General features: G+C 42.6%; 1 protein-coding gene and 1 long non-coding RNA gene across 4 annotated transcripts in view; one reads left to right on the forward strand and one right to left on the reverse strand.

Moving 5' to 3' along the window:
• KCTD16 (potassium channel tetramerization domain containing 16) overlaps positions 1-21,527 on the reverse strand; it is a 192,358-nt gene that overhangs the window by 158,030 nt on the left and 12,801 nt on the right. Inside the window, exon 3 of the mRNA XM_045027853.1 lies at positions 1,873-3,008. Within this exon, the coding sequence (XP_044883788.1) occupies positions 1,873-2,704 (832 nt within the window). The 5' untranslated portion in view covers positions 2,705-3,008. The remainder of the gene's footprint in view (positions 1-1,872; positions 3,009-21,527) is intronic.
• LOC123376111 lies at positions 2,288-10,518 on the forward strand. 3 transcript variants are annotated; one of them, XR_006581686.1, is made up of 3 exons: positions 2,288-2,674; positions 7,630-7,746; positions 10,249-10,518. It is a non-coding gene; the product is annotated as an uncharacterized LOC123376111 (long non-coding RNA). The 3 variants fall into 3 exon arrangements; XR_006581687.1 differs by lacking the exon at positions 2,288-2,674 and adding an exon at positions 6,933-6,955; XR_006581688.1 differs by lacking the exon at positions 2,288-2,674 and adding an exon at positions 7,205-7,241.

Raw genomic sequence — 21,527 nt, forward strand, 5'->3', positions numbered from 1 at the left:
GGTCATTGGTTTGGCCCATTATACAGATAGGGACCATTTCAAAAAATTAGGTCTGGATCTAGGTTAGAATTTCAAACATCCACAAAATTGAAGTGTGTTCAGATAGGGTCAGACACAAATCCTGTGACTTCAATGAGAGTTTTTCCAGTGATTTCAATAGCTTTGGATCAGGCCTGTATGGATGGAAGCAAGGTTAGATCAAGCTCATTCCACACGCTCACACTCTCTTTTTGCTCTCAGATATTTCTAAAGCCCTTATCACCTTGGCCTCTAAGCATCATCACTAATAATCACAAAAAGAAAGCCAATACCTAGCACAGTCTATGAAGGATAAAGTTCTGAAGAATATGAATATAAGATATCAGTGATCTCTATTTGCTAATTAACATAACATTATTTGGGTCCTGCTTCAGTTTTTTAAATAGCTGGTAAAATTCCAGCAAGCGTATAGCTTTTTCTGATTTTTTTTTAAATTTAAATATGATTTACTACCAGACATTCTGGAATTACACTAATTCTACTGTAACTTCATGTCAGATATTGATTTCAAATATTAGAAACCTAGTAACATAAATCATCCAGCTCAGCCTGAGTTTGAGCTGATCCAAGATCTCTGAAGTATTTTACCAAGAAGTCCTGATATAAAACTGATTTTCAATAAATCTATGCATATCAAAAATACAGAAGGCTCTTTTGGAAAGCTAACGTAAGGACTATTACATAAGCAGATTTGGGCTGCCTGTTGAGCTCAGTAACAGGAGTAGGTGGTACTCACCCGAGCGTTGCACTGTAGTTTATTACATGTCAATAAACTACTCAAGTTCTGGGCATCTTTCAACACAGTCAACTCTTCATGTTACTGGGGATATATTGACTACAATAGTTATACAGCGTAGCAGATGAGACAAGTAGCTGTTATTCACCTTTCTATCCCTCTGCCCAACACATGATCTTTGAAAGATGATAAACTCCACTTGTGCAAAGAGACTAGGGAAACATTCTCTCCTTTACCTTTTTGAAGTATTAGTAAAATAGCCTAGCCCACTCCTAGAATATTTAAGTCCCAGAGTTGTGGAATGATTTTCTGATACAGGATTATGGAATCAAAATTACCCTAATGTTACCATTGGTAACAGTGTCGCTGGCTGAATATCAATTTAGGAAGTTAATGAGCATGCTAGAGCTATCAGATCAAAATTAGTACAACAGTATGTGATCTGATGTGATTCCAGTTAGCAGGACATATCCATCTAGTTAGGAAGGATCTGCTTTTCATAACATGTTTCATAATAGCATGAAGCCACCTGCCTATCTATCCACTGAATCCTCATTTTAAAAAACATAAGTTGGTTCTGAAAAGGAGCCAGCACGACTGCATTTTTTCTACTTCCCTGCATGTGTGCATGTCAGCCTTGTTGACAGATGGCTTGGCTGACTGTGCCTATTATCAAACATCTATTACCTTTGTATACTGAATCTCATTTGAAGATTTTCTGTAATTAAATCTACAATGTGTTTGCAAGGCTTACATTACATCCAGGGAGTACTCAGGAAATGTGTAAGGCAGTCAAATGGCTGATTCACAAAGCCTTGGATAGCAACACCTTTGAGTTGTGGGGAAGAAAAGGTGCTTTTGGCAGTCTGTGCTGCCACCTAGCCAAGCCCACACCAGTGAGTTCAGTGTTAATTTACATTTTAAAAGCTTATACTAAAGCATATCCCTTTGGATTCTGTTTTATCAGAAGAGAACTTCCATCAGCTGCAGAGACAATGAAATCAAACCTGCTAGTGCTCTGAAAATGAAATACACACCAAATGAGACAGGTTTTAACCAGATAATTATTTTTTCCCCTACAAATCTCTTGTACTTACGGTAGAAGACGTATTCAGTGTAGCTGGACCAGACTTTATCATCTGTGTACTGATTGACAAAAGAAGCCGTCACTGAGGAATTGCAGGCCACCATGTGGAATCCACATTCTGACAACATGTCAAAAGCCCTCTCCAGGTGCTTGAACTTGAGATAGAACCTGGAGGTGTATCTTTCCGGTGCCCTATCTGGGTCTCTACTCTCATTCAAACTTTCTCCGAAGACCTCTTTGACTAGAGCAATCCTTCCACAAACCAAAATCCTCGGGACTCTCCTGAACTTGGCATCAGCTTGGCTCTCTCTGCCCATGGTGCACGACCCTCTGTACCCAATGGTAATGAAACCCCATTTTCGATCTGAAGGTAAGAGTGATGATGGGGGGCATATTCTTGTGTCACTGCCTTGGGAGACCTCCTCATAGTCGCTGTGGCAATAGTCATCGGGGCTTTGCTTGACATCATCAGGAGTTAGGAGTTTGACCAAGTCTGGGAGCTGAAAATATTCAGCTTCCCTTTTGAGCCTTCCCTTTTCTGGGAAGTGATCAGGCAGGACCACTTGCTTGTCCCTGAGATAGTCCAGAATGTAGCGGAAGAGGAAACCATCTCTATCAATGAAGAACCTTCCCTTGGAGTCCTTAGCTAGATCACTGGCTGTGTCTCTCTTGGGGGTGAACATTTTCCACAGCAAGGAGTGGGGGATGCCCACCAAGGTGGAATGGCGAGTGAAGTATACTTGACCACCTACGTTTAGCTCCACCACCTCTGGGAAGGCGTGTAGACCAGCCCCTTGTTCTCTAGGAGGGAGGTAAGTCCTGCAGTTTCCACTCAAAGCCATTGTATATTAAAACAAAAATCAACCACACGGAATGGCAGGACTATCAATCACATCAAAGAGTAGAATGAGGCTCCTCCACCAGACCCCCGAAAGGGCTCATAATATTTAAGAAATGGGGGGGAGACAAAAAGTTAGTTTATTAAAAAAATCAGAATTGTCCAGAAGTGACTATGTCACGGAAGCTGGCAAAACAGCTTAAAACCTAAACAATGGATGGAGAGCAATAACTTCATAAAATGCAATCAGATCTTCCAACAAAGTCCCAAAAATCAAGATCAAGCCAAGCCTACGATTATTCACAGGTCTGTTGAAGGGGGGAAACAAAATAAGACAATTATTTCCCTAAGCATCATAAAAGTTAAAATAGAGGGAAATAGGTCAGTTCACAAAGCCCCCTCTAGTACTGATTGCAGGAGATAAAATCAAGATCTTTTGCTAAATAAAATTTTTGGCAAGTTTTTTTTTTCTCCCCAAGCAATAATTAACATATTTGGGGGAGGGGATACATATGGCAACGTTTTGTTAACAAGAAAATACATACCTCAACTTTAAACAAGTGTCTAATTTAGAGCCTTTACAGAGGAGAGAATGAGAGAGCATCGAGTCTTACCTTGGTTACAGCTAATGTATAGTTCTTGTGAAGGAAAGAAAATTTTCAGAGCAATCAGAATACACACAGGCACACTGAGTCCAGTTAATATCAAATCCAACCCCAGAAAGGGACAGAAAATGTAAGGAAAGTGCTCTTAAGAATAGCCATCCATGTGGATCTCAAGAGTTAAACTGAGTCACAGGAAAGTTAACCGGGATGGGTAATGATGAAAAACCAATCTATACAGCAATTTCTGAGATGGAAAAAAACCAAAATAAATCCCAGTCAGGATCCTTAAAAGAAAGAGAGTTTCAGGAAGGACCTTGGTTTAGATGACTTGCAGAAACCCCAGAATCTGAAAAAAGAACTGACATATTTCAGTGGGTTCCCAAAGTGGTATCCTGCCTGGCAGGAAGGGCAAAGAAGCTCCCATGTTCCCAGCAAGGGTAAGAGAAGACGAGCCTGCAGCCGTTTGAAAGGATGCCCAGGGTAGCTGCTTGGTCTGCTCTTGCTGCCCGAGCTGCTGCTCTGGCTGCTGAGCTGGGTGGTTCCACAGTTCCCAGTGCAGTTCAGATGCTGTTGTTTCAGCAGTGCAGGGAAGAAACCATCCAGGGAAATGACTATTACATCATCTTAAAGGAATATGGCTTTGAGAAAACAGAAGAACCTAGAGGGGGACTTTCTGATTCATTTTCCTTTTTTCATTTTGTAACAAGTTACAGAAGCAGCAGCACTGCCCAGTGCTGCCACAGACAGCTATTCCCAAAGCAGCTAGTGGCTCCTCCAGGGAAGGGTGAACTATGACTTTCCATTTAATCCTCTGGGTGGACAGAGAGATTCCAACTGCTGCTGCTTTTGCAGACTTCTCTTTTTTACGTTCAAATAAAGTTCTTTCCTGTTCTAAGCATGGGGGAGGGGGGCTTCATTAATCTTTTAGCATTACATACATTACTCCTACAACACAAAAATTCATCCACCTATACAGCACAGAACCAAATGTGATTTTACTCAGGGACACACAGCTACATAGAGCAAAATGACTGAACATGTAAAGACTCAAAATGAACTTTTCTATATTTTATCACAGTAGGTTAATTCATCTTTCAATTCCCTGACACAGAACTTACTGGAACCAGTTATGAAAATAATGTGGAATAGGCAAAAGAAAAGCAAGTTTTTAAAAAAATAATCAAAACAGGAGCACAATTTTCCCATTGAACTGTAATTTCATAGTTAAACTAATTTGTAAGGGATTTCTAACACAGGAGTTTAAAATAACCATGGGGACTTTGTCAACAGGCTTCTGAGGTTGTAAAAATGAGCAATGTTTGAAAACAGTTTAGCTAATATGTGTTAATTAAGCTGTATTTTACTGGCACATCAGCTTTATTGGGCCATTATAGTTTTGAGCAAACCTTCAGGCAATGCGATAAATATAACATGCGCCATTCAGCTGAGGGCCTTATTCTGCTCTCACCTGTGATGGTGTAAATAGGCATTAACTCCACTGAAGTCAGTGGAGTCACACCATTGTGAGATTGTCATCAGCAAGGCAGGGGAGAATCACGGACATTGTTTTCCAATAGTTCAACCAGGAGCGTTTCTATTTGGCCCTGTCTAGATCCTAGAATTGACAGTGACCACCTAACACATTTTTAAACACCACTGTCTTTGTCTACTATACAGACACGCCCTGATATATGCAAGTCATGCCTTGTGTGACTTGAATTTTGTGTAAGTCGGAAATGTATACCTGACCATTACGTAAAAAAAAAGAAAAATCCTCCTATTTCTAGCTTACGGAACTTTTTCCGTAAATGCGGATTTGTATAAATCGGGTTTGCGTAACCCGGGGCGCGTCTGTATGTGCTAAGTGGTATACAATATGTTAATTATCACATATTTGCTGAAACATTTTCAAACATTGCTCACTTTCCCAATCTAGGCAAGCCCTTTGATACAATTAATAAAATGTCTTGACTCATAAGTATACCTGTAACAATCACCTTGCTGAATGACAAGTGAACCGATAACTTAAGAAATATTTTTCTTCCTTTATTATGAGGCAGATTCTGATCTCATGCCAGTGTAACTCCATTGGCTTCCACTGAAGTTATGATTTACAACAGTGTAAGTGACATCAGCATTGGCCTCAGTATATTTAAACAATTGTATGCCAACTAATATATCGAATTCATATCAATCAGGCATTCTGCAGTACTTAAACACTGATTTCAGCCAGGCATGCATAACTTTTAATTCACATTTTAAACCTTTTTAATCTTTAATTTGTTGTAAAATACAAGTATCTCCATGTGTAAAGCCTCCCTTTATCACCACCCTGCTAATAAAGTCCAGGACACTTTACACAGTCAGCACATCAATAAACTTCTCATTGCTTATTTATATTTAATTCAGCCTCTTCAACCAACACATTAACCTGTTGTAGCTTCAATAACTTTTTTCATAGTGCAAGACTAACCTACAGTATATTTAGCATGCTTACAGCGCCACCTTATGGTTCGTAGATATAATTAGTTACATTATTTAAGAACATGGCTGTATTTTTACATCTTTAGCTAGCTTTCAACTTTTATCCAGGAACCATTGTTGTGTGTGAACTATTTTTGCTTTTTGTTTTTAGCTATTCAAATTAAGTCAGAAAATCAAAGAAAATACCAATTATACATTGGGGAAACAACTATTTTATGGAATGCTGTACTTCTAATTATAAAGGTCCCCAATCAGAACACATATATTCAAGTCCATTCTTCTTCAACAAAGAATTAAACACATGCTTACAGTTAAGTCGATAGGACTTAAGCACATGTTTAAATGCTTTGTTAAATCAAAGCCATAATAGTACATGTTGTAACTGTTTACAACAATCACCACCCTGAAATTACATATGCATTAGAAGGCGGATCCTATGCCTTTTGCATCATCTTTACCCAAAAACAAATGCTATTCAAAATTCTCTGAGAGTATGATAATCAAATAAGAGTCTTAGTTCCAAGACCCGAAGGCACAGTTTTAAGCACAACTCCATTTTCATCACCGTGTTTGTGCATCATTTAATTGTCTATACCTGTCTTGGGGCATTCAAAACTAATTTGTGTACTAAATCTGATGTTTTGTGCTTGCAAAAATAGGGTAATCAAAAATTGCTCAAAGTTGTGCCTGCAATTTTAAAGGTCAGACTGAGATTTTGAAAATGTATCCATAATTTTATCTACATAAAATACCAACACAATGATTTGAAAGATGTACGTTACTGTAATGTATCAACATTAAAAGGGGGAAATTATTTATTTGAATACCTTCTGATTTAAAAAGTGAATGATGAAATCTAAAGCTGATGTTCAAAAGGAGAGCTAAACATTTATTCAAATCTGTATTTTTTCTTAAAATGGTTTCAGTTGGAGGCAATGGTTGGGCTCCCAGGTTAAGTATCTCAATTAGATTTCTGAATTTGACTTCTAATTCCAGTTCAGCAGGGCCTGGGGACACTGTGGACAGGGCCGGCTCCAGGCACCAGCCGACCAAGCACGTGCTTGGGGTGGCAACTTGTAAGGGGCGGCCAATCTTGGGGTAGCGGGGGGCGCTCAGTGGGTTTTTTTGGGTTTTTTTTGTTTTGGTTCGGCGGGACGGCGCTCAAGGTGTGTTTTTGTTGTTTTTGTTTCTGCGGCGCGGCACTCGGGGGGGTGTTTCGGCGGCACAGCGCAGTGCTTGGGGGGATGTTTTGGCGCAGCGCTGGGGGGGATGTTTTGGCAGCGCGGAGCTGGGGGGGATGTTTTGGCAGCGCGGCGCTGGGGGGGATGTTTTGGTGGCGCGGCGCTTGGGGGGGATGTTTCAGCGGGGCGGGGCGGCGCTCGGAGGGGGTGTTTCGGCAGGGCGGCGCTCGGGGGGGTGTTTCGACAGGGCGGCGGAGCGCTCGTGGGGGAGGTGTTATGGCAGGGCGCTCGTGGGGGGTGTTACGGTTGGGCGGCGCTCTTTTTTTTTTTGCTTGGGGCGGCAAAAAAGTTAGAGCTGGCCCTGCAATAAAGAGCATGGTGGTGCCTGTAAACATTCCCACAAAGTACTCTGGCAATGATACCGTGTGATTAGTAACACTGATGTGTTTAAGCGCTAAGTCCTTTTGAAACATTATAATCAGAATTGCCCTTTGAAAAGAACAATTACTTTAGAATCTTAGTCATAACAGCTTTAGAAATGCATTCACACTTTTCAAATAACAAATGAAATAAATTCAGTCCAAGATCTCGTTTCTTTACACAGGATTTTTCAATGCTGAAATATAATGCAATTTCTTTTGGTACAATTGCTTCCTTAGTAAACCATTACATAAAGCTTCCAAGCCATCAGCCAAATTCAGCTAAATGCAGCCTGAAAAGAGTAAAACTCCCACCTCTCCGAGCAAAATACTGGTGTAAGATATACATAAGATCAGGTATGATATATATGTAAGGTATATACACATATAAGGTCAGGTATAAAATTATGATCTTAGTTACTCCAGTGTAAAACCACAACTCATCTGAAATCCAATGTAGAGGAAGTGCAGCATCTATCAGAAGGGAGTAAAATGAAACATGTTCTTCCTTTTAACTAATACCAGAATCACCTTCAATACTCCTGGAGGAAAATTTAGTCCTGGCATAAAGTGTAGCTTCCAAAGTGACAGGAAAGCTGTGCTCAAATCTGGTAAATCAATAGTGAGACATCATTCCTGGAAACATCACCGTTTAGATGCAATTGTTTTTGCAAAGTGGCATAATAACATTAAGGCTTTCTAGGATTCATGGGACTAGTGTGTAAGACAAACATTGTGGGTGTCTATCTCTAATAAAGAAGCACTGATTATTTAAAGTAAAGAGTACATATTTGCCTAAATCTATAACAATCATAACAGATATATAGAAATATATCACATTCCATCCCCTAGAACCGCTTTAAAGACAAATATACAAACTATATAGAGGAATCAGTTTATGTATCTACAATGTGAAATGTGGAAGCTGTTTAACAGCACTCAGCAGCACTACGCAATAGTTTAAGATAGTAAGTGAAGAATATAGTTCCCAGCTGAAAATTAAGAATTTTGAGAAGGAGAATATAACAATCTGAGTTGGAATTTGGCTGGGACATTTGAGTGGGGAACTTTGATGACTGCAAGTGATCAGGATCTAATTTTTATGTGATACCCAAAAGACAACACATTCCAGCAGCATAGTGCTCTCTAATATCACCACTGATTCAGAAATGACTGGGAGGGAAAAGTGCCATATCCTGCAGTACTTGGTGTTCTTTGGCAGTTTCATATTTACATCCTGATCCAACCTGACCCAGCTTATATTATGAGAGAGGAGCAGATCACAGCATATGGTGCTATTCCTGGGGAACATTTACACTAAGCCTTATGTACACTTTAAGGCCCCTTTATACTGCCAGAGCACTATAAAGGAGCCTTACTATAAATTAGAATCAGACACCAACTCCAGTAGACAAACTCTGGCTATTGCAATCAAACCTCCAATCTAAACCTGTGACATTTTCTTTTCACAGAGAAGCAAAAGGGTACTTGAATGTGTGAACTCCAAGCTGCTCCAAAGTAATGTACCTTTAAATCAAATAAGTTGTTCTAGAAATGTTTATCAAATGCATAGTGCTCAGTGCTCACTTTCTAGCACTCAGCAGTCTTCACATCACTCAGGGAGCTTTGGAAACTGAGAAAGAACTCCAAGTTCTGAATATGACAAGGAAAGGTACAGCAATCGGTTGAAATAACAAGTTGCCTATTGATACAGCAGTATGAGTTACATATGGTAAAAGTCTCACCTGCTGAAACTCAGCAATTCTTGTGAATGAGAAGTCCTAATAAAATCTTTCACTTTGAAGAAGCTACATAAAGAAACATGAAATGGCAGACTTGTCCCAGAAAAGGGCTTGCCAGCCAAAAAGCTTGAATACCATAAAGTACAATTCATTAAAATATACATAGTCAGGCATTACGAAATTCTGCTCTAGATCTTTTATTCATAAGCTGAGTGCATCATGTACGTCCATCAGAAGAGAGAGAAAAAGAATGACTTTTACAGCTGCTCAGCATATGGGCAAGGTGTAAGGGGAGAGAGCCTGCAACTGAAATATGGGATCTGGGAAAACATTGTTTCGTCGCCATGTAAAATACAGGATGTATGCACAGCTTCTGCAGAGAAAACTGCATGCTACCTTTATCAACCACCATCCAAAGGACAAACATATCACACAAGGCCATGTTTTCAGAAACTAACAGCAAGGGGAGGCATGTTCAATCAAATTCAGTGACTGTCATTGCACATAAGACAATATTTCAACCAGGAACTGATGTATCCTTTGTTGGCAAACATGTTAGGATTTTCTTCGTTTGTTTCTTCATTCTGTTCAATAGCACAGTGTAAAACCACAGCTGTGGGTACAAATGGTCCTGTGTGTATGTGACACAACAGTACACCACTGCACAGACCGATGGGTAGACAGAGACCTCATTCACATTCACACAAACACCCACAGATTAATTGAAACTGTAAAGAAATTGTCCTGTTTATCATCGAATCACCCTTTCATAAGGCAGTTTTATTTTATTTCTGTTCAAAAGTATTTCCTTATCATACCCCTTATCCGACAAATCCTCACCTGATTTCAAAGCCCTCTTAAGATGTGACATATTTATCCACAATAGAGCTAAGAGTGTTGTTCTGCCTCTGGTCAAAATTCTCCTTTAATTTACACTAGTGCATCCTCACTGAAATCAATGTGGATTCAATTGATACACAGTATTGCAACTGAGTGAGAATTTGATCCTCAATGTATAGTAGATGTTTGTACAGTACATAATCCCATAATCCCTTTTCTCCCAACATGGGAATAACTCATGTAGCAATGAAAATGCCTTGAATTCTAATTCTTGCAGGGAGAAGGGCAAGCTTTTTTCTCCACTGCAGAAGTGACAGAGGGAAAGGCCATGTCTCTTGGGAGATCATCTGGAGCCTATGGACTGCTCCTTGCCTCTGCTTGACTACCTGGTTCCTGACATCCTGTGGCTCATGGACACAGAGCTTTCCCTATACTCCCTCTTCCCCTCCCAGAATTTCCCCAACACCTCCCCTTCTCAATTGTCAACTAGTTACATGCAGTGTTGTCAATTTAGCCATTGGTTGGAAAATTGAATTAAAATTGAAACATTAACACACATTTTAAAAGTATATACAGTATATGATAAAATACCTGTACCTGAAAGCATAATAGGTTTGAAAAGTATGAACAAAGACTAGCTTCCTCACACAGCTGTTTTTATGACAATGTTGGCACATTTGTTTTGGTGATGTTGGCCAACCTAATAATTTCAAATTATGATGTGTAAGTAATGTCTAAACGAGCTCTCCACTGACAGCTACTGAGAGCTAGAGGGTTGGGGGGGAAAGGCTTCAGGACCAGACTGTATTTACATGAACACATCTATTCTGCCTAGGTATCCAGCAGACAGAGCTGTGTTGCCCAAGTGATCAATTTTGTATTGAATGTGGGGGTAATTGTTATATCCTTGGGGCAGCCGGTGTAGGAAGCAATCACTTGAGGCCAGAGAGCAGGCAGCTAACCAAAACCTCCATTTTATTTACAGATATACAGAGAGCTCACTCAGCTGGTTGAAACCGGCTGAGCTAACCCATAATAATCTAACTCAGTTGCCATAGCAACAAAAACCATGACAACCAAATACACAACATATTCCTCCCCCCCTAATAAGAACATCCCCTAAATAAAACACACACTAGACTAGAGAAGGAGGGTAGACTGCCTCCATTCCCGGCTAAACCCTGGGGATTATTTTGCCCCATAACCGTGGGTTCGCCCTAGCTAAAGATCCAGCTGATGAGGAGGCCTTCTGTCTCTAGGTGGATTACGGCGAACTTCTGGTGTTATTGCACCCGAAAGCACTAGGGGCTCAGGGTCCGCAGCACGAACAGGTGAGGAGGTGGTATCAGCTCGTGCTGGGCAAAGGGGTATCTCAGCCGCCGGCAGTAATGGAGGAGAACAGTCAGAAACAGGTGACTCGTGATTCGGTTCCTCACCAGAAGAGGTGAAGTCAGACCCCTCAACTGCAGATGGGTCCTGAGGACTGGCATGACCTGGCAACAGCTGATCTACATGTCGCCGCCAGGTAAGATTCTCTGCGGTCCGGACTGTGTAGGAAACAGGTCCTGTTTGAGTGATGACTGTGGCCGGAACCCATTTAGCTCTGGAAGTATAATTCCGAGCCAAAACTGGCTGTCCCGGGCTAAAGGTTCGATCTTTTGCTCTGGGTGCCCGTCTGATGACTTGATATTGCTGCTGATGTTGCACAATTTGTCGGGGTTCAGAAGGTTTCAGCAGATCAAAGCAAGTGCGCAGCTGTCATCCCATCATTAGAAAGGCCGGAGATGCGTGGGTCGTAGCATGAGGTGTGTTTCTGTAGGAAAGTAAAAAGGTATCCAGCCGCTTTTGAATGGAGTGTTGTCCCCTTGCTGATTTCAAAGCGTTTTTCATTGTCTGCACAAATCTTTCAGCTAATCCGTTGGTGGACGGATGATATGGTGCTGACGTGATGTGGTGTATCCCATTTGCCTTCATAAAATTTTGAAACTCCTGAGAAACGAACTGCGGTCCGTTGTCGCTCACAAGTTGTTCTGGCAGACCAAAACGACTAAAGAGTCCTCGTAGTTTTTGGATAGTACTCTCTGCAGAAGTGGACTGCATTATAGAGACTTCTGGCCATTTAGAATGGGCATCTATTGCCACCAAGAACATGCTTCCTTCAAGGGGGCCAGCAAAGTCAACGTGAATACGTTGCCACGGGTTTTCAGGCCAGTCCCATGGGTGTAGGGGTGCCCACTGGGGTGCATTCCTCACACCCTGACATGACATACAAGCTTTTGCCTTCTCTTCAATAGCGCTGTCCAGTCCAGGCCACCAAAAATAGCTTCGTGCAATTTCCTTCATGCGCACTATTCCACAGTGACCGGAATGTAGCTGTTCTAACATCTGTGATCTCAGTGGTGGTGGAATAATGACACGTCTCCCCCACAACAAACAACCAGTTTGGACCGATAACTCCGTCCGCTTGGACATGTAAGGAACAAGGTCGGATGAGACCGGAGAGGTTTGTCGAGATTTTCCATGCATCACCAGGTCCATAACGTGGGACAATACTGGGTCAACGCGAGTTGCCTTCTTTATCTGAGTAGCAGTGATGGGTGTATTCTCTACCTGTTCAAAGTAGAAGATTTCCTTTTGGGCACTATCTTGGTGTTTGACCGGCAAAGGCAACCTTGAGAGGCCATCTGCATTGCCGTGCAGAGTGGATTTCCGATATTTGATTTCATATGTGTGTGCTGAAAGTAACAATGCCCAACGTTGCATACGACTAGCAGCTAATGGGGGAATGCCTGTGTAGGGTCCAAAAATTGATGTCAGAGGTCGATGGTCTGTGAGAAGAGTAAATTTTCGCCCAAACAGGTACTGATGAAACTTCCGAATTCCAAAAACAATTCCTAATGCCTCACGTTCGATTTGGGCGTAGTTAGTTTCTGCTTTGCTTAGAGTGCGTGAAGCAAAAGCAATAGGTCTCTCTTCTCCTGAAGGCATAATATGTGACACGACTGCTCCCACTCCATAAGGGGAGGCATCGCAGGCCAATTGCAGTGGTAAGGATGGATCAAAGTGCGTTAGAACTTCAGAATTTAGCAATGCATCCTTAGCTTTGTTAAACACAACATCACAGGCTTCAGTCCACTTCCAGGCCTTGTTCTGCCCAAGGAGCTCATGAAGTGGTTTTAGCAGTGTGGCTAACTGTGAGATGAACTTTCCATAATAGTTCAGGAGTCCTAGAAACGAGCGCAGCTGGCTTACATTTCGAGGTGGGGGAGCCTCCACAATAGCTTTAACTTTTGCAGGGGCCTTATGAAGACCTGCAGAATCAGTGATGTGTCCCAAATATTCAACAGAGGGCTTGAAGAATTCACACTTGTCTTTGCGAACTCGTAGGCCATACTCTTCCAGTCTTTGTAGGGTAGCCTCTAAATTCTTTAAGTGATCCTCTTCATTTCTTCCAGTGACCAGGATATCATCCAGATAGCACTGAACTCCTGACAAGCCACACAAGATCTGGTCCATAGCCCTCTGGAACAGGGCGGGAGCAGATGTTATTCCGAAGGGTAGGCGACAGTATCGATAAAGCCCCTTATGAGTCACAATAGTCAACAGCTCTTGGGACTTTTCATCGACGTGCATCTGTAAATATGCTTGACTCAGATCAATCTTACTGAACTTTTGTCCCCCAGCCAGGCCTGCGAAGAGGTCATCGATGCGGGGAAGCGGGTATTGCTCTGCACACAACACTGGGTTGACAGTGACTTTAAAATCACCGCAAATCCGGAGAGAGCCATCTTTCTTCACGATTGGAACGATAGGAGTGGCCCATGAGCTATGGGTAACTGGTATTAGGACTCCATTGGTGACCAGGCGCTCCAGGTCTGCTTCAACTTTTGGCCTGATGGCATATGGCACAGTTCGGGCTTTCAGATATTTTGGTGGACTGTCAGGTTTAATGTTCAATGTCACAGTGATTCCCTTCATACTTCCCAAATCATCTCCAAAAACAGCAGCATGTTTCCTTAGAATAGGGGTTAGACTGGTTTCTTCTTTAGTCATCCGGTGCACTTCTGCCCAGTTCAGCTGAATCTTCCCAAGCCAAGACCTACCCATTAAGGCTGGATAGTCACCTCTCACCACAAACAGTGGCAATTTAGCTGCCTGTCCATTGAGCTCCACCTTAACATCAATAGTGCCCAACATGGGCACAGCTTCACCTGTATACGTCTTCAGAACAGTTTTTGTTGCCTTAAGCGGAAGATGCTGTAGCTTTTCCTTATACACAGTCTCAGGAACCAGCGAGACAGCTGCACCGGTGTCTAGTTCCATGCGTATAGGTTTGCCCTCCAATAAAGGGGTTACCCAGTATTCATGTGAGCCTGCTGCCAAAGACAAAACATGCAGTGGCACTTCCTCTTGTGAGGAGGTGTCACCTTGATCATCCTGTGTCTGCTCTAGGGTATGCAAGGTTCCTCTTTTTGTCGGCCAGACCACAGGCCTCTTTTTCTTTTGTTTACAGGCATACTCAATGTGTCCCTTTTTGCCACAGTGTCAACACACCAGGTCCTTACACCAGCATTCTGATGCCTGGTGACCCAGCTTACCACAGCGGTAACATTCTTGACTCTGCACCGTTTTGTGGGTCAGTTCTTGTGACACTTTTTGCACCCTAGGGGATGCACCGATGTATTGTGCCTCCCTTGTAGCCAGTTCCATGGAGACAGCAATATCAACAGCCTTCTGTAATGTAAGCTGAGCCTCTGTCAGTAGGCGCTTCCGTATAGCTTCACTGCAGAGGCCACACACTAACCTGTCACGCAGGGCATCATTTAACATCTCTTTAAATTCACAGTGTTCTGCTAGCTTTTTTAAAATGGCTACAAATTGTACAACTGTTTCATCTTCCTTTTGGTCTCTTTTGTGGAACCTATATCTTTCAGCAATTACCAGTGGTTTTGGGGAGAAATGAGACCCCAGGATTTCCACAATGTCACTGTAAGATTTAGTCTCAGGCTTAACAGGGTGTAGTAAGCTGCGTAGCAGAGAGTAGGTTTTAGCCCCTACAACAGTTAAGAATATTGGCACCTTCTTCGCTTCTGTAATGTCATTTGCAATACCAAAAAGCTCAAAACGCTCAGTATACACATGCCACTGCTCTGTATTCTCATCAAAAGGCTCCAGGGGCCTGGTCAGAGTAGCCATGATTTTTAGTTTCACTTTCACAGTCAGTGCAAACAAGCAGCTTTTTTTGTTTGTTTGTTCTTTACCTTAACTTCTCCTTCCTTCTGTTACTGGAGCAGCACCGAATCCCATCCTCGTCGCCAGTGTTATATCCTTGGGGCAGCCGGTGTAGGAAGCAATCACTTGAGGCCAGAGAGCAGGCAGCTAACCAAAATCTCCATTTTATTTACAGATATACAGAGAGCTCACTCAGCTGGTTGAAACCGGCTGAGCTAACCCATAATAATCTAACTCAGTTGCCATAGCAACAAAAACCATGACAACCAAATACACAACAGTAATGAAATGTTGTTATCCCTATTGTATGAGTAAAGAGCAGCAGAAATGTGCTTAGCCTCTCCTGATTGAGGGAGTCACCCTCAACTGAAATACTTGCTGAGCAGGGGGTTCAGATGCCAGATTTTAGTGGAGAGCAAGAGGGTGGGGACATGTGTTTGGCTTGCCCCTTTCAACTGTTTAAAGATAGAGCTGATTAGGCTCCATAGAGATTTTTGTTGTGTTAAATGAATAGAAATCATTGATAATCAGGTCTAAGTGCTTAGACCTGCTGTGGGACAGTGTTTCTGTAGAAGGGACTAGCAGTGATTTTTCCTCCACTGAGAGCTGAAATCACTGAGAGCTGGGTGGAACCTCAAGAGACTAACTCACAGAGGTCACAGTGGCTGGTGGCAGCAAGTGACGGTGCAGGGCCATTGGCAACAGAGCAGTGGAATGAACAGTGGCACAACAAACAGTGGCCAGAGCGAACGGTGAGCAGCTGAAGGAAAGAGCAAGATGCCTTCTCCCTTTCCCCCGGAGGTGAACTCACGTGAAAGCACCTCTGAATCTACACTGACCAAGGACAACAGTGAGTGGAGTGAGGTGAGGTGGGGTGGGGTGGAGTGGAGTGGAGGGAAAAAGCGAGGGGCACATTAAAGGAACATTTGTGGCATTGGCCACTGTTGGAAGACAGGATACTGGGCAAGATGGACCTTTGGTCTGACCCAGTATGGCCGTTCTTATTTGTTTATTGGACTATGTTTTAGTGACTTTGCTCCAGAATGCTAGATTTGTGACTGGGAAACGTATATAAATACATGTTTCCTAGTAGGCCAAGATTTTTAAAATGCATTATTTGCCAAGGTCGTTATCGCACATCGTTGCTATCTTGAGAGGTCATTATCTTGGGGAGTTTCTGAACTAAACACTTATTATTATAATAATGTTTACATAAGAATGGTCATAATGGGTCAGACCACCTCTTGCAAAAAAGCTTCCAAATGCTATAATTGGTAAAAGTGGAGGAGCTTGGTTTGCCAGACCGATCAGCAAAGCCAATGCTGACAAACTATGTGAAAAGGCTGCAAAACACCAAGCCTCTGGACTGCATCAACATGCAGAAATGAGGCTGTTAAGAATGCTAAAGACACAACACAGTTCATAAGAACAAACATGGCTGTGGCATTATACTTTCTATTTAAGCAAGAGATACCACACTCTGCAAACTGGAGGGCAATGTTAAGTGCATGTCACTTGTTCATCCTATAGTTAGACACTGGTTCCAAACAAGACCAGCAAATGCTCACAATCTTACTGCAAGAAACTCAAGTGACTGGCTAGAAGCATGTGGTGCAACAGCAAAAGACTCAGCCAGCCGTTGAAAAAGTGAAAAACTCTCTCACCACATTCAAAAATTTTGCATATATGGCTGATGAATGCACCGATGCAAATGGGTGTCAAGTATTAAGTCATTGCATACATTATCTTGATGTCCATGGTAGGCCAGTAGATGCAGCCAATGTGTCTTCTCTAATGTGAACATCTAGAAATGCATCTGTGACAACTCACATCTAAGAAGACTTAAATGCTTGTAAATTGGACCCCAAACAGATAGCTGCTTGTGCATTTGATGGAACTGCAAACTTCTCTTGAAGACATGGTAGAGTACAAACTTTGCTCAGAGAAAAGTGTACCCTAATCTCTCTCTCCTATACACACTGCAGAGGCCATCTACTCCAACTAGCACTAGTACATGCTGCAGACTCTTCAAAAGACATTTTAAAAGCCATAAATTTAATGTCTTCATTATATTCTTTTTTCAGCAAGAGTCCAAAAAGACTTAACATCTTGGAAAAAACAGAAGATACACTGGGATTGAAGTTCAAATTAGTCCAACCTGGGAAAACCCACTGGCTTTCTCATGAGCAATCCCTGGCTGTTGTCTTAAAATTACTGCAACCATTATTACTGGCTTTGGAAAGTATCTACCAAGCTGGGATGAAACTAAGTAGTGAGGCTGGTGGACTACTTTTGCTACTTCATTCAGAGAAGACCATCACCATTCTCTCTCTTGTAAGTCTACAGTTGAAACTACTTGGGTCATTAAACAATACCATCTAGGCATCTGCTACAGCAGCAGTAGATCTTTGTCCAGAAATAGAAGCTACATTTGGATCAATCATAGAGATATCCATTGAAAACATACTGAAAGAAGCAAAGACTTCAGTCCAGAAGTTGACTAATGATGGCATTTATATTGAATCCTTAAGTGAAGAAGACAAGAAGTGTTTGTTAAGACAGCTGAAAAAATATACAAACTTGATTCTTACAAATCTACAACAGCGACTTCTGGATTCTACTCAACCTCTATGTAGCTTTTACAGAACCCGGTTATGATGTTGCAGTCTATATGGTTTTATAAAAATATGCTAATGAGTAAATATAATGTAACTGGAATATGCTTCACGCAAAAGGTCTCTTGTAAGGTATCTTGTAAGCTTATAATCTACTGAGTGTGATCATCCTATTTGTATAAATGTACCACTCTTGTATCTGAAACTAGAAATATAAAATATAACTCTGAGGGCCTATTGTAATTATGCAAAGTGTGGGCCATTAATGGTGATTTGGAATCTTGATGATTCTCATTAACCAGGATAATTGACTGCAGATGGCTGTGTTTTACCTGTAAGTCTTCCTGTATACCTGTGTGCTGGCAAGTGGGCAATGAAGTCTTGCAGTGACATGTGATCGTGTCACCTGAACTGGAATCTATCTTTAACCTGGTGTCTTTCCATTGAGAAGGAGGGGGTGGGAACCCAGAGAGGGACAAAGGATTCCCGCCTTATGCAAAAGATATATAAAGGGGTGGAACAGAAGCCATCATGAAGAATCCCCTACCTACTACCTGAGCTGGAACAAGAGCTGGACCGGGGGAAAGAATTGTGCCCAGGCCTGGAAGGTGTCCAGTCTGAGGGAAAAAAAACTTACCGAAGCATCTCTGAGGGTGAGATTATCGGTATTCAGTTTGATTAGACATAGATTTGCACGTTTTATTTTATTTTGCTTGGTGACTTACTCTGTTCTGTCTGTTACTAATTGGAACCACTTAAATCCTACTTTCTGTATTTAATAAAATCACTTTTTACTTATTAACTCAGAGTATGTATTAATACCTGGGGCAGAAAACTACTGTGCATATCTCTCTATCAGTGTTATAGAGGGCGAACAATTTATGAATTTACCCTGTATAAGCTTTATACAGGGTAAAACGGATTTATTTGGGTTTAGACCCCATTGGGAGTTGGGCATCTGAGTGTTAAAGACAGGAACACTTCTGTTAGCTGCTTTCAGGTAAACTTGTAGCTTTGGGGCAAGTAATTCAGACCCTGGGTCTTTGTTGGAGCAGACGGGAGTGTCTGGCTCAGCAAGACAGGGTGCTGGGGTCCTGAGCTGGCAGGGAAAGCAGGTGCAGTGGCTGCTTCACTTCTCCTGCCTCCCAGGCTTGCGGCGCCTAAGCTGATTGGCGCCGCAAGCCTGAGAGGTGGGAGAAGTGAAGCAGCCACGGCGTGCTCATAGAGGAGGTGGGGCAGGGGTGAGTTGCTTCACTTCTCCCGCCTCCCAGGCAGCTCCCAAGGGGGGGTTCTGTGATTTAACCCATCACACCGGTCCTATAGAATACCAACAGTTAAGTGGAGTGAGGCACTACCAGCAATGGGACTGCCATGTGATCAAGACAGAATAGAGAATTTGAACACAGAGTGGAATATCATGTGATGAATGAATGAATGAAGATTTGACTTCAGCTTATTTTTTTATCATCACTAGTGGCTCAACCCGATCTTTGTGCTATGTTTCCTGGGATGAAAGAAGTAGAAATTAATCTCCTGCTACTCCCAGTCACAACAGCTACAGTTGAGCATTCTTTTTTGTCATTGAATCAGGGCCGGTGCAACCAGGCACTGGGATTTGGGGCGCGCCATTTTCTTCGGCAGTGACCATGGCGGCCGGATCTTCGGCCGCCCTGGTTACCGCTGGCATTTAGGCAGAGGGAGCTGGGGCAGGGGGGCGCGGGGAGAGCCACCTGCAGCAAGTAAGGGGGGGCCGCACGCAGGGGAACTCCCTGCCCCAGCTCACCCCTGTCCCGCCTCCTCCCCGAGCATGCCGTGGCTGCTTCACTTCTCCCACCTCCCAGGCTTGCGGCACCTAAGCTGATTGGCGCTGCAAGCCTGGGAGGTGGGAGAAGTGAAGCAGCCACGGCGTGCTCAGAGAGGAGGTTGGGCAGGGGTGAGTTGCTTCACTTCTCCCGCTTCCCAGGCTTGCGGCGTCAATCAGCTTAGGCGCCGCAAGCCTGGGAGGTGGGAGAAGTGAAGCAGCAATGGCATGCTCGGGGCGCTTGTGCTCGGAGCAGGGGTGACCTGGGGCGGGGGGGTGCCTCAGGGTGAAGAGCTGCCGCAAGGGGGGTGCCTCAGGGTGGAGGGGGGGAGCTGCCGCAGGGGTGGCGCCTCAGGGCAGGGGTGCGAGGGGGAGGGGCGCAAGGTGGAAGTTTCGCCTAAGGCGCGAAACATCCTTGCACCAGCCCTGCATTGAATAGAATTTTGTGTTAAGAAGTCGCCTTCTGCCTGATCATGTGAATAAACTAATGCACATATCAATTGAAGGAATGGAAGTACTGGACACATGAGAAGCCACTGAAAATGAACGTAGTGCATTCTGTTGCCTGATTTATAAGGTTAATAATATTAATTTGGATAGTATGGGTTTTAGGCGCGCCAGTCTGTTTGATTAGAAGATGATAAGGTTCTTGTCCTGAATCAGGCTCCATGGAATTTACAAAGGACCCTCGGGACAGGAAGCTCACAGTGAGACAGATATAGCCTTAAAGACTTTTTATTAAGATAAATGAAGTAGTAGTTAAATGGTAAAATAATCAGAGTTACAAAGTTACAATTGTATTACTGCTATTCAAAAGGTGCATATGGTATTATGGTATTATATGTGACAAAGCTTTGGTTAATATACTCACACCCTTCCTTGATAACCTGGTGGTGAGAGGCAGGACCAGCCTTGCCTCTGGCAGTTCAGGTTCCTCAATTCTTGAGTGAGAGGTGCAGAGCTTAGAAGAAGCTAGAGCTAAAAGCTATCGAAGCTAACTTAGAGTTTACTTAACTAACACTTAGTTTTGTTTATTAGGTTTTAATTTTAAGAACAAAAGCTTAGGGAAACCCAACTTAGTCTAGTCCCCGTGGAACTTAGAAAGTTTAAGTAAGTCCCTAGCAAAATGGGTCACCTCTTTTATAGGGCTCGGGTGTCTGAAATCCTTCTCCTAAACCAAAACTTCATTTCCCACCCACCCACCCAAATGTTAGAGTACACTTACTCCATAGGCTAGTATGTTTGTACGTATTGATGACATGTACATACATATTAATGATATTAGATCATACACACGTGTGTTATTTTTGTTCTCCCGGTTATTTCGGTTCTTTCTTTGTGATGTACTTGTTAAGTTTGAGGGTACAGACTTGAAAACCCCCTATGCCATTCTATCATTATCTATCTATCTAGGTTAAAGGTCTCAGACATATGTGTGTGTTGACTTTGCTATCTGGGTGAAAGGTCCCAGACATAGATATGCAAACTTTGCCTTAGCTTAACATACAGGATATGGCCTGTAGGTTCCTTGTATTACAGCCGAACTTACTTTAATATAAATCTATAAACCTTTTACAATAAACCAAATACTTAAACTATAAGAAAAGATATATATATGCAAGCAAGCAGGTTATCTTATAGGCTACAATTCAAGAAGTTCAATAACAGAGTTGTGCAAAATTATAACAAGAAACCAAGAAGGATGAAGATGTAGTGCGCCATAGAAGGCTTGAGTAGCCAACTTTATCTGTGTGATGATTTTAAAACATGAGTTAAATCTAATAAAATGGTCATGAAACATTTTTCAGCTTTTACTATGGTGCCATACAGCCTTCACCCTCACAGTCTCACCCCTCATGAGCCCTCACTCCTCCCCCACCCACCCAATTTCAATTCCCAGGAAAAAAC

The sequence above is a fragment of the Mauremys mutica genome, chromosome 8 (assembly GCF_020497125.1).
Source record: "Mauremys mutica isolate MM-2020 ecotype Southern chromosome 8, ASM2049712v1, whole genome shotgun sequence".
Taxonomy (NCBI): domain Eukaryota; kingdom Metazoa; phylum Chordata; order Testudines; family Geoemydidae; genus Mauremys; species Mauremys mutica.